General features: G+C 49.0%; 1 protein-coding gene across 1 annotated transcript in view; it reads right to left on the reverse strand.

The window, feature by feature from the left end:
- Positions 1-12957, reverse strand: part of LASP1 (LIM and SH3 protein 1) — a 52470-nt gene extending 39513 nt beyond the window's left edge. Inside the window, exon 1 of the mRNA XM_083470265.1 lies at positions 10457-12957. Within this exon, the coding sequence (XP_083326391.1) occupies positions 10457-10525 (69 nt within the window). The 5' untranslated portion in view covers positions 10526-12957. The remainder of the gene's footprint in view (positions 1-10456) is intronic.
- Positions 12958-13185: the final 228 nt, after the last annotated feature.

Consider the following 13185-nt stretch of genomic DNA (forward strand, 5'->3'; position numbering starts at 1 on the left):
CTGAAACCACTGTAGTAGGCTTTCCATATGGTCTTGAAAGATAGCTCATCATGCAAGATTGATGCTAAAGCAGCCTTGATTCCCAGATGCTCCTCTAAATGAAATATTTTATGTCTTATAAAAAGCAGACTAGGAGAAAAGCTCCACACTGAGAACAGGTAACACAGAATTGTCAACCAGCAACTATTCTGGTAATAAGTAGAAATACAGATTTCCACAACCACATGGTGAGCTGGAGATCTCTTATAGCCAAGCAGTATGCCAGTTTGACTACAAGATTCTGGATTTTGAGAGCAAGAGCAGAGATGCCTCTACATTTTGAAAATCCATGCTAATTTCTCCCGCTTTCCACAGCTTGGAAGTGCAATTACCGGTACTCACCTCTGTCAAACAAGCTAAGCAAACTATCAGAAAGTCACTTGTTTTATCTTAAACACATTCTAAATTCTGCAAACCAGTCTGGACAGTTCTGAAAGTTATTCAGCACTAACAGCTTAGGGGAAGGGAATATGTGGACTATTGTGGGAAATAATGCACATGTTCAGGAGTGGCACATCACCTAAATGATGAAAGGGATGTAATTATTTTCAAAAGTTCACATGCTCTGAGAAAATGTACAAGATCACAAGTATTTTACAATATCCTTCCAAAACATATTTTGTGAATGTTTGTGATCATGCAGAAAAGTCAATGGTTCAGAAATAAAATTATCTTAAAAAACCCAGACTGGAATATTAAGAAAAAGGTTGGAACATATTTCTAAAGGTGGAGAGCAAGAAGTTTGGGCAATAATGCCTCGCTATGCCACCTTCTTAGCAGCATGAAAAATAGAGATATATCCATGGGTATGTAAAAGATGGGGCTTCTAAGCCAACACACTATCAAATACCTCACAGGGACTCCTTTTTGGCTTTACTTTTCATCTGTAAGAGCTAAAAAAACTTGACTTGAACAAACTTCTGTAGAAACTATCAGATACCATGCAAAGTGAAGTTTATATTTTATGATGTGATTGTACCTAGTTAAGTTGCTCTGTCCACAGGTTCTACCAGCTGACCTGTACTTCCTTCATGTGCAAAAATTTCAAATTTTAAAAGAAATATTATAATAAGCAAATGCCAGAATTCAATTTAATGACCAAGATCTACAGCTAGGTTTGCTAGTCGTGTAAAACCAACATTTAGTGGTGGCTGCATTATATTGAAAATACGGTGAACGAGAGAGTGCCACACCCAATACTTAAACATGCCCACAACCTAGCATAAGATGACTCAGTATTCGAGCAAAGCAAGCCTGTCTCACTTTGATCGCCCAGGGCAATAGATTTGCACCTTCACCTATGGCTGATGGCCAATTCCTCTTGCAGAAATGAATTTCTGTATTGTGCTCAACAGGCCCCTCTGGTTGCTAACAGGCAAAACTTGTTATTAAACCCTTCCTGTTATGTAACCTCTAGCAGTTTCTAATGCACATATATGAAACCTTAAGATTTTCAGACTCATTTATGTTTACACATATTTAAAACTGCATTAGCAATAGAGAGCAAGGGTCACTGCATTCCTGGAATGTCTGGCAAGTTTTGTACCCCAGACTGGTAGACTTTTTAGTATAAGTAAATAGTTTAAGATTTGACAAAATCAGCTGTACCCATTTTTTTTGTAGTCTATTGCAACAATTCAGACTTTGGGCAATAACAAGTCTTTCATTACCAAAAGGATGCAGGGTTGCAGAGAGCCTTAAATAACTTTTCTAAACCACAGCATTTCCACCTTCAGTATGTATGCAGACTTCAGGCTGTCTAAAAACTGCATCTCAAGCACATAACCAAGGAGCATGCAACTCCAATACTGCCCCAAGACAAAAAGCTACTCAGCCTTCAGCATTAGCATTCTGTCAAGTATGTACTCATAGTTTGCAATCACGTACAAGCTTATCCCTGGGTAATAGCCATGTGGCTTAAACTTTACCTTAAACATAAAATGGAAAACTGAAACTAGTGTATTGTGGGGCTATGCTCACAATTTACTTCAGCTTAACAGAGATGCTTTAAATCCTCAACAGCTTCTGTCTGCCTATAAAGTTTAAAATTCAACCACCATCCCCAGTCATAGAGGAAGCAAATGCTTGAAGAAATATAGCTAGTCAGCATTAAAATGTTCCTCTCACCCTCACCTTTTTGAAACTTGGAAATTATACCCAAAATTAAGTCACCAAGATCACAGAATACTTGTGTGGAATACCAGTATTGTAAGTTGAAGCTACTTGAGACAATATCTGGAAAGTTGATATGAAAGCGATCTGCACACTAAGGAAAACCAGTAAACTAAGACAAATCTACATTTCAACATCACCTGCCATTTGGATCCATATATGGTTATATGGAAGTTAACCTTAACTCTTCAGAAATGCTGTCTCCTTACACAGCTGGCAACTTTCCCCCTTTTTTAAGGGAAATTCCCTTATTCTGAATAGGATTCCTTGCAAGAAAAAGGAAAGGTTGACAGCTATGGTCTCCTTAATGGCAGCCTGACACTCATCTTATATGAAATGCAACTCCTATGACCTACTGCTTTGAAATTAGAACACACGGATGTATGCCTTGAGTTCTGATGCTGACCAAGGGAGCCAGTGTGCCAGTTTCTGCATTTGCTGAAGCACAGCGATCTAAAACAGCAGTTCTGAACTTAGTGTTCAGGCTCAATTCCACACCAGTTCTATCAGCATTTTGTGAAAGCCATGCAAATCCCCACTATGAGATAAACACTACCGAACAGTGGGCAGTGATGTATGTGGGGGGATAAAATCTCTTCTTTTGTGAAGGTGGGACAGTTTCTTTCCTCCTCTTATTTCCCCATAAACATTCTTCTCTGAAACACTGGCTCAATTATTATTATCAGCAAGCACTAGTACAACTTGCTCTGAATGAAAACTAGACCAGTGACTATTCTGCATGTCAAATTATACCCCTTCGCTGCATTCAATAAAAGGGGTTTTTTGCTTTCTATTGTTCACACCAGGAAACTCAGCAGGAACCTCAGCAACACACAGTTGGATTAAGAGACACTCCTCTACCACCTCAGAACACAAATATCTAATCAGTAACTATAGCTTGTGGAAATATTACCGGTACAAGATGCACATAGCACAGTGCCTATAACCCAGGACTTCTGATTCCTTCTCTCCCTTTTAAAAACAAACCCTTCTTCTCAAAACATCCATGTTTAAGACTGTAGGAATTTTGCATCACCCCATCTGAATTTTGTATTAATCTAGTTTTTTTAAAAAAAACATTTGAATAGGACAGTCAGCAGGCTTATTTCTTTCAACCTATGCCTGCAGCATTCCTTGATAAAGCAGGGGGTGGATGTGATTTTTTCTTTAAACAGAGAAGAAAGGAACACAGGTGATATAAACCCTCTTCTGTATGTAACTGACTATCCTGACACACACACCCTTTAAGGTCTGATACCAGAGAACATGGCTTGGCAAAAAGCACCTGGGTTCAGAGGCTATAAGGAAGTACCGGTAAGTGGTGCACTTTTGTGAGAATTAAAGTTTCCTTCATCCACATGCCCCTTTTGCTTTAAATATCCAAACCAGATTAGGATTTAAATGAATCTAGTTTAAAGTGTACGAAAAGATATACTGACAGACTACTGCAAAGTGATGGTGGGATATGCCTACCACAGAGCTGTAACTACAGGGCGGACGGGCTGGCTAGTCACATTTTTTTGCCGGGGTGAAGGCTCAAGAGGGGCACCATTGAGGCTCCCAGCCTGTGTGTGTACCAAACTGGGTCTTTGACCTGGCTGAAATAAAGCCTAGTTTTGCCCCTACCTACCACGCTCAGGGACGCGGGTGGCGCTGTGGGTTAAACCTCAATCCCTGCGGCAGGGTGCGCTCCCGTTGCTCGGTCCCAGCGCCTGCCAACCTAGCAGTTCGAAAGCACCCCCGGGTGCAAGTAGATAAATAGGGACCGCTTACTAGCGGGAAGGTAAACGGCGTTTCCATGTGCGGCTCTGGCTCACCAGAGCAGCTTCGTCACGCTGGCCACGTGACCCGGAAGTGTCTGCGGACAGCGCTGGCTCCCGGCCTATAGAGTGAGATGAGCGCACAACCCCAGAGTCTGTCAAGACTGGCCCGTACGAGCAGGGGTACCTTTACCTTTACCTTACCACTCTGAAGAGAAAATGGATGCAGTTACACAACTAAGTTTACTTTAGACTGGGAACAAGGAATGGGGGGAGGAAGTTGAATTTCTTGAATTTGGAGTGATGTGATTGAGATATTTGCATTTTTCAGACACATTTTTCTTACAAAATTTTGTTGGAGAAATAATTAGTGTAACTAAGACTAATTACACTTATTAAGAACTACTAATTATTCTGGTATTGACAATCATTTGCAAAACTAAATCTGATCTCTCTTCAGTCTTGGAATATGGCATAAAAGATTTAAAAACTTAAACCAACACAAACAGCAGCAGCAAAAAGGAGTAAGTCTGCCCTTTAAATAAATCTATAAAACCAATTCTAAGTTTTTAAACTCTGAAACACTGCCGAACAATCCATCTGGAGGGAGGAGGCAAGGGAACAGAATCTAAATGTAAAGCAGATGATAGCTTGTTAGTCCCTTTTCATTTTGTCTGTTGAGACACCCAGCTGTGTTTGTAACTGTGGAAAATAAAAAGCACTGGAAGTTCTCTTTGTTACTGGCTTTATCAGAAACTAGTTTGAGAACATTACAGAAAAAATAGTTGAGGTGATGTGGCACTTACACTGCTTCTTAAAATGGGGTTCACACAAGCAGCTGAGAACAGCTCAGAAATTCCTGTCTTTTAACCTTAGCAGTCAAAACTGGAATAACTGGAATACCTCCAACACCACATTCATTTGTTCCATAGATTTTTTTTAATGGAGAAATTGAGAAGGTGCTTTTCTCCAATATTGTCACACAACCACCTCTTCTTGGACAGAAGACTTGGTAGAAATGCTATAAGCTATAGCTTACTTATTTCCCAATCTAATTCACCATCAAATAAGGAAAAAGGGAAACAAGACAGGGGAAAGATAGACTGCAGATTTGTTTAGGTAACCTCAATGCTCACACCCTTCAGCTAAAGGGGAAGACTGTAGTATTTGAGGGAGGGGGCTTGGGGGGTACTAACAGTCACTACTGATAGGGAGAAAAGCAATCTAAGAGAGTGCCAGATGAATGATCTAAGAATGCATATCCTTTGGTGATTTGCTGTGATGACAGCACATGCTCTTTGCCTTTTCCCATATGTGTCCCCTAAAGCCAGATTCTTTCTCAAAAGGCAGACTTGTGATTCAAGCTATCTACTGGTATCTAAATATCCACAGTCTTATTCCATTGTTTTAGGAAATGGGAGCTGTCAAACCTACCAAGACTAGGAGTGAGACTACTTACTTGCTCTCTTGTGTACACACACTCTCTCTCATACACATACCTAATCTAAGGTTACCAGATTTTTTTCAATGAATCCGGGGGTACTTTTCAACTTCAATGGATTTTGCATGAGGACTGATTTGTAAATCTGGAGACTGCCCCCGGGAAACAGGGATGTTGGGTAACCTTAACCTAATCAATCCCAAACTATATCTTAACCACCATATCTGACCAAATCTCTGCATTCCTCAAGTTATTTCAAGCTTTGCCTACGACCAGGAACCCAGGGGCGGGAGGTAGGGAATCTGCTGCCACAGATCACAGTCCTCCTTAAACATTCCCCATACTGTCTCCCTGCAAAGCTGCAATCCATTACTACTGTGCACCCCATGGCATAAAACATTTGAATTCTAGCAGCTGCTAAAACCTGGTTGCTCCTCATCACACCTTGCAGGCAATACACCACTCTAATACCTTTTATATCCTCAACACCTTTCAAAGTTGCCTCCTTGTCATTACTAGCACCCTCTGGGCATCCACAGAAAACCTCCTCCAATTCACCAGCCAAGAAACTCATTCTCGGGATGGGTGGGGAGGGAAGGGAAGGGGATCTGATGCCCAGGGGCGCCGACTTATAAAAAATATTGGGGGGGCCCATACCGGGGTCCTGCCCCGGGAAGTTTTCTAAGTTCCAATGTCAGCGGCGCCCGGCAGAGCAGCCCTCTCGGCCACGGCAGCCTGGCTCTCCCAGCCCCCGGGGGCCGCCCTCCTCCCTCGTGCACCCGCAGCGTTCCCGCCCGGGGAGGCGGCACCCCCAAGGACTCAGGTTCGGTTGTACCTGAGAAGCCGAGCACCTTGGCTCCCAAACAAATCGGCTTCTGAACAATCGAAACCCGGAAGTGAGTGTTCTGGTTTTCAAATGATTTTTGGAGGGCGAACATCCGGTGCGGCTTCCGATTGGCTGCAGGGGGCTCCTCTGGCAGAAGCCGCACTCTGGTTTTCAAATGGTTCCAGGAGTCCAATGGACTCCCGGAACGCATTCTGTTCGAGAACCAAGGTACAGTGGACGCTCGGGTTGCGAACGTGATCCATGTGGGAGGCACGTTCGCAACCCGCAGTGTTCGCAACTCACATTGCTGCGTCTGCGCACACACGGGTTGTGATTTAGCGCTTCTGCTCATGCACAAGTGCCGAAACCTGGAAGTAACCCATTCCGGTACTTCTGGGTTTCAGTGCATCCATAACCTGAAAATGCTTAAGCTGAAGCATCTGTAACCCGAGGTATGACTGTATGTACCAGTCCTAAGGAACTGGCCAAGTAAGGCAATCAGCATCTGCAGGTCCCTTGACAGACAGGAGAGAAGCCACACTCTTGGATTTCTGTTGGTAGATGCCTCTTCCTGAGATGCTTGTATTATGCTAATCATAGAATCATAGAGACAGAAGGGACCCCAAGGTCATCTAGTCCAGCCCCCTGCAATGCAGGAATCTTAGCTCAAGCATCCCTGACAGATGGCCACCTAGCCTCTCCCAGGGAGCAGAGACCGTCTGAACAGCTCTTATTGTCAGAAAGCTCTTCCTGATGTTGAGCCGGAAAAGTCTTTCAAAGCTGCTGCACACCTTTGTTTGGGGTCCTCCCCTCCTTGCAAATGTCAGTGGGAAGGAGGGCTCTGTTTCAACAGAAAAATAAAGATTCCCCCTTTCTTCCAGCTTCCACTCATTCGTCTCCGACTGATAATGGACTTGGGAGGCTTTGAGCCCCTTGGGGAGCTGAGCTGTAAAGGACAACCTCCAATTTTCATGCATCAGAAGGAGCCCAGAAGCCCCATCGGGGCTTACCCTGTGCAGGCTGGTTCCCCCCCACACACAAACACACACACTGGGTTGCAATTTTGTGGGTCAGCTTTGGCTGGGAGAGGCAGCCCCCGTTAAGTCTCTGCCAGCCCAATAGCACAGCCCCCCCCCCGCCAAGTCCATGGCAGGAGACAGGCAGCAGCACCCAGACCCCAGAGGCTGCCCTTGGGAGTGGCGTTCCCACACTGCCGCCTCCGCAACAAAGGCCAGCGGCCAAGTCCCCCCCCCCAGCCGCTTCCTTGGTCCCACAGGAAAGCCAGGCAGGGGCTGCACATCCTGCCCTCCGCCTCTTCCTGCTGCCCCCAACAGACAACCAGGCCTGCAAGCTTCCTCTTCTGACATCGCCCAGGCCCCCACACAGCCCCCCACCAGCAAAACACCCAGGAGTTTGAAGGGACCCGAGGGCCACGCAGCCAAGGGGTCTAACTCTGCAGGGAAAAGCTTCCTGTCTTTCCTCTGCCCCCTCCCCACCGGAAAGGGATGGTGGCTGCAGGCTCTGCCCCCCCCCTTAACATCTGCAAAATGATTAAGGCTGATACATTGTGTTACAGGATTTTATCTAGGTAACTTCCCTGAGCTGTCAAGTTGAAAGGGTACATTCAGGCATAATATTTGCAACATTTAACAACTTTAAAGATGTCCCCCCCCTGTAATTTCCATAACAGTTGGAAGGACAAAAATATAACCTCCTATGACAACTCCTGCAACCCATGAGCTTTCAGACAAAGATCATGCATGGACAAATGTAAAGATCTTTGGAAAGTATTGATCGAAACCACAGTAACAAACAAATCAATGTATCTTCAAGGGAAAGAATAAGTAGATCCATTTGCATATATAGCTCTGTAGGCTTAATGAGATTCCCGCAAAACATTAGGAAGGCCTTTCTGGTGGTGAGAGCAGTCAGACAGGGGAAGGGGCTTTTAGGGAGAGGTCGGGGGGGGGGGCATCTGCCAGGGATGCTTTAGCTGTGAGTCCTGAATTGCTGGGGGTTGGACTGGATGACCTTTGGGTCCCTTCCACCTCTATGATTCCATGACCTTTAAGGGAAGTCACCTCCATCTTCGTCTCAGAGCAGATGCCCACAAGCCCTGGGCGGGAAGAGCCCGAGAGAGAGAGAGCCCGAGAGAGAGAGAGAGAGAGAGAGAGAGACCGAGAGAGAGAGAGAGAGAGAGAGAGAGAGAGAGAGAGAGACCGAGAGAGAGAGAGCCCGAGAGAGAGAGAGAGAGCCCGAGAGAGAGAGAGAGAGAGCCCGAGAGAGAGAGAGAGAGAGAGACACCGAGAGAGAGAGAGAGAGACACCGAGAGAGAGAGAGAGCCCGAGAGAGAGAGCGAGAAAGAGAGAGAGAGCGAGAGAGAGAGAGCCCGAGAGAGAGAGAGAGACCGAGAGAGAGAGAGAGAGAGAGAGAGAGAGAGAGAGAGACACCGAGAGAGAGAGAGCCCGAGAGAGAGAGAGAGAGACCGAGAGAGAGAGACACCGAGAGAGAGAGAGAGCCCGAGAGAGAGAGAGAGAGAGAGAGAGAGAGAGCCCGAGAGAGAGAGAGAGAGAGAGACACCGAGAGAGAGAGAGCCCGAGAGAGAGAGAGAGAGACCGAGAGAGAGAGAGAGAGACCGAGAGAGAGAGAGACACCGAGAGAGAGAGAGCCCGAGAGAGAGAGAGAGAGAGACCGAGAGAGAGAGAGAGACACCGAGAGAGAGAGAGAGAGAGAGCCCGAGAGAGAGAGAGAGAGAGAGAGAGCGAGCCCGAGAGAGAGAGAGAGAGAGAGAGCGAGAAAGAGAGAGAGAGCGAGAGAGAGCCCGAGAGAGAGAGACCGAGAGAGAGAGAGAGAGAGAGAGAGAGAGACACCGAGAGAGAGAGAGAGCCCGAGAGAGAGAGAGAGAGAGACCGAGAGAGAGAGAGAGAGACACCGAGAGAGAGAGAGAGCCCGAGAGAGAGAGAGAGAGCGCAGCCAAGCCCCCTTCACCGCCTGCCCCCCCCGCCAGCCCCCTCTCCCCTCCTCCCTAGGCGGCAGCTCCGCCATGACCACAAACGGCGGCGGCAGCAGCAGCAGCCGCGCGCGGCCCGGGCTCCCCTCGCCGGCCGCGGGAGCCAAGGCGCGCGATAATTTGCTTAAATTATGTCAGCGGCGCCCGGCAGAGCAGCCCTCTCGGCCACGGCAGCCCGGCTCTCCCAGCCCCCGGGGGCCGCCCTCCTCCCTCGCGCAACCGCAGCGTTCCCGCCCGGGGAGGCGGCGCCCCCAGGAGAGGCGGCAGCAGCAGCCGCGCGCGGCCCGGGCTCCCCTCGCCGGCCGCGGGAGCCAAGGCGCGCGACGAGGGAGCCAAGGCGCGCGATAATTTTTTAAATTATTGGGGGGGCTGAGCCCCCCCAATAAAATTTTTGAGGGGGCTCGGGCCCCCTCAGGCCCCATGGGGTCGGCGCCTATGCTGATGCCTAAGCCAGGGAAAAATCCCTGCACTCGTTCCTTTCAGTGAACAACCTGTTATTGCCACCTTTCTGGGTTGGGTGTGTGCGTGTGAGTGAGCGAGCGTGTATTACATACATATACTGTATACACACACACCCCTTTCCTCCAGGCTCTCTGCTTATCTGCCATGCCCTTTGGCCTACACTCCAATCACCAACCCCCCACCCGCCAAATAGCAACTCTCCCCTCCCTTCTCCCTTTTTATTCAGCCCCTTAGTCTCCCATTCCCAACCCCTCTGACCCCCCCTCCGCTCTAGCCATTCATAAACAGCCCCCCTTCCTTTTGTGCCTTACACCCTCCTCCCGCTCCCCCCCCCAAGACCATAGACTCTCCCCTCCCACCAATTCCTCACTTCGGGGACTGCCCACTCGACCGTCTTCCCCAAGAGACCTCTACACTGCCTGACACGCACCTACAGGCTCCCCGCGACCCACCACGCCCCTAGATCCCCCCTCTCTTTTTTGCTGGGGTCGTTTCCCCTCTTCCGCCTCACCCACCACCCTCCCTGTTTCCCCACTGCTCCTGCTCTCCCCTTCCCCAGCTCAGCTTGAGACACGCCCCAAGAGCCTGATTTCAACCCCCCAAGCCCGCCCCACAAACGCAAGGGGGGGGGAGGAAACCCGCACCCCCAGTTCAGTTTGCCCTCAGCCCCTCCGCTGATTCGCAGCCCCGCCCGCTCAACGGTCGCCGCCGCCGCCGCCTTCTCCTCACCCGGCAGCAGCACCCACCTTGTCGAGGCAGTTCACCTTCTCGGTCGGGTACACGATCTTGCCGCAGCGGGCACAGCTGGGGTTCATGGCGGCCGAGGCGAGGAGGAGGAGGAAAGCGTGTGTGTGTGTGTGGAGGGAGGGGAGAGAAATGCCTGCGCGTGTGAGGAAGGGAGGGAACCAGGAGAAAAAAAAATAGGGGTGAGGGGAGAGAGACAGACCCCCGCGGAAGGCGGCGGTGGGAGTTGGCCCCGGCTGCCTGGAAATCTGCGCCCGTGGCGAGGCTTGTAACGCGAGCGGGAGGAGGAAGAGGGCGTGAGGGAAAGAGAGAGAGGAAGGAAAAGAAGCCGCCTCGGCAACGGCTGGAAACGACTGAGGGGAGGGGCGCGGCCAGCCAGCCAGCCCAGTCAGTCAGTCAGTCGCTCCCTCACGCGCCTCCGCCCTCGACGCGCCCGCCCGCCCGCGCGCGCGCACCAGCCAACCGTGGGGGCGGCGAGGGAATGGCGCGCGGGGTTGCGGCGCGTGCGTGCGTGGCCTGAAGCAACGGCCAGACTAAACGAACACACACACACACAAAAGGCGGGCGGGCGGCGAGTCGCGAGAGGGAGGAATAACCCGAAAAGGAGGCTAATGTCTGTCAGGAGCTTATGTGGGGGTGGCGGCGGCGGCGGCGGGGATGACGGTGGTGTCTCTCCCCCCCCCCCATCTCCTTATGGTTCCCCACCACAGCCGGGCTCTTTGGAGAATTAAATCTTAATTCCATGTCGTCAGGACTTTATTGAGTCGTATCTTCTTCCTCTTTCCCGCCGCCTAGTAAGCTGCGCGGGACTCGTGGCTCCTGAGGAGAAATGGCCTATAGGATGTAGCGCCTGTCAAAAGGTCGTCGGGTCTGCGGTCGTCCCGACCCTCCGCCGCCGCCCAGTGTGCGCAGTGCGGGTTTACTCCCGAGTAAAAAACATGCCTAGGGCGCTAGGCTGTAAAAGGTGAAATACGGCCAAACACACCCTCAGGCGGAGTCGGGCGTTTGTTTCTCTGTGGTGGCAACGTTTTTGAAATAATGGTCTGCTCTCTGCTTCCTACCACCACCACCCCCGCGCCTCTTTTCCCTGGCGGCCTTCACGACATCGATCTCTACCTTTCTCACTTTCCTCCCCTGAAGAAGAAGGTCGGAGATGAATTTCCAGCAGGTGTTACTTTGCGGGACATGCTATACCTGTTGAAATGGCCGCCTGTCGTCTTGAGTTGCTACTGTCTGCCCAGGGCTTTTAAAAGCAGGGGAGAGAGAAGAGAAGAGAAGAGAGGCTATGTTTGACTAGGTCATTTTATTCTGGACTTGCTCAGTAAGTTGCCCTGGGAACGCGCTGAGCAGGGGGGTACAAAATGCCAAAACGTTAACAAGTAAGCAATAGGAAAGTCTGCACCTGTTGAATGCCTGCCTGTTGAGCAGCTTTCTGGAAACGCAAGAAATGTTGCCAGTGCAGCCTGTATTTCTCAAGGCTGGCACATGTCCTCAGCCCAGTATTCTTGAATTGACAAGACGGAAGACGCCTGTGCGTGAATTGGTTTTATGTGTGTAGATCAGGGCACGCTGACCAATGCACATTACACCATGTTTATGGAAGACAATCTTACTTGGCTACGAGTGATCGCCAAAGAAGAAAGATACCTGAAGGAGCGTCTCCACTCCCATCATTCAGCCCAGACACTTGAGGTCCAGCTCCAAGCGTCTTCTGGTGGTTCCCTCCCTGCGAGAAGTGAAGTTACGGGGAATCAGGCAGAGGGCCTTCTTGGTAGTGGCTCCTTTCCTGTGGAAGGCCCTCCCATCAGATGTCAAGGAAATAAGTAACCATACAACCTTTAGAAGACATCTGAAGGCAGCCCTGTATAGGGAGGTTTTTAAGGCTTGATGTTTTTATTATGTTTTTAGATATGCTATAAGCCGCCCAGAGTGGCTGGGTATAAATAAGATGATGATGATGATGTCGATGTCGTCGTCAGTGGGCCCCTGTGTTGTCTGCTGTGACTCTCCATAGTCTGAGCCTGAGGGCTTTCACACTCCCGAAATCCTTTTAGATCAGAGGTGAGGAGCCTATGGCCCAACATCAGGTATGGGGCTGGCAGAGATATGCTGCTTTCCCTGCTTGGTAAATATATCCCCCCCCCCCGACACCTAGGGGCAAACTTTGATAGGTAGGTGAGCATAGCCACCTGACAATCACCTGATGTAATTTTGCATTGCAATGAATTAGTGAGGGCATATTCCTTTGTGGGCAGGCACCCTGGAAGACAGGGTGGGTAGAAGGGGCTAGGCACCACCCCAACATTGGCCAGAGGGGTGAGTTCCATTGCGGGAAAACCAGTTGTAAGTAAGTTACCACCCAGACTGCCCCTTCTTATTTGTAGGATCATAGTTTTGCTGGGGAAGGAGGAACCACAGAGCAAGAAAAGCGGGCAGGACAAGCCCAGAAAAGTGAACCTCTAGTTCTACAATTCTCTAATATTAAATGAATCATGTCTTTTCAATACAGTTGGATGTCTTTTGCAATTTATTTTTAATTTAGTGTTGAACTTTCTGTCTGTCACCAGTGTTCCAATATATGGCGTTTGCAAATCTTTTATCTCCCCTTTTCCTGTCCTATCAATATCTCTTGAAAGCATTACTGCTCCACATAGTTTAATTATTAATGTGTTTAAAGGTCTATCTACACTAGGTGTCCGAGGCAACTAAAAACAACAAAACATAAAATTAC

Source organism: Podarcis liolepis, assembly GCF_965112155.1.
Source record: "Podarcis liolepis genome assembly, chromosome: 13".
Classification (NCBI taxonomy): Eukaryota; Metazoa; Chordata; class Lepidosauria; order Squamata; family Lacertidae; genus Podarcis; species Podarcis liolepis.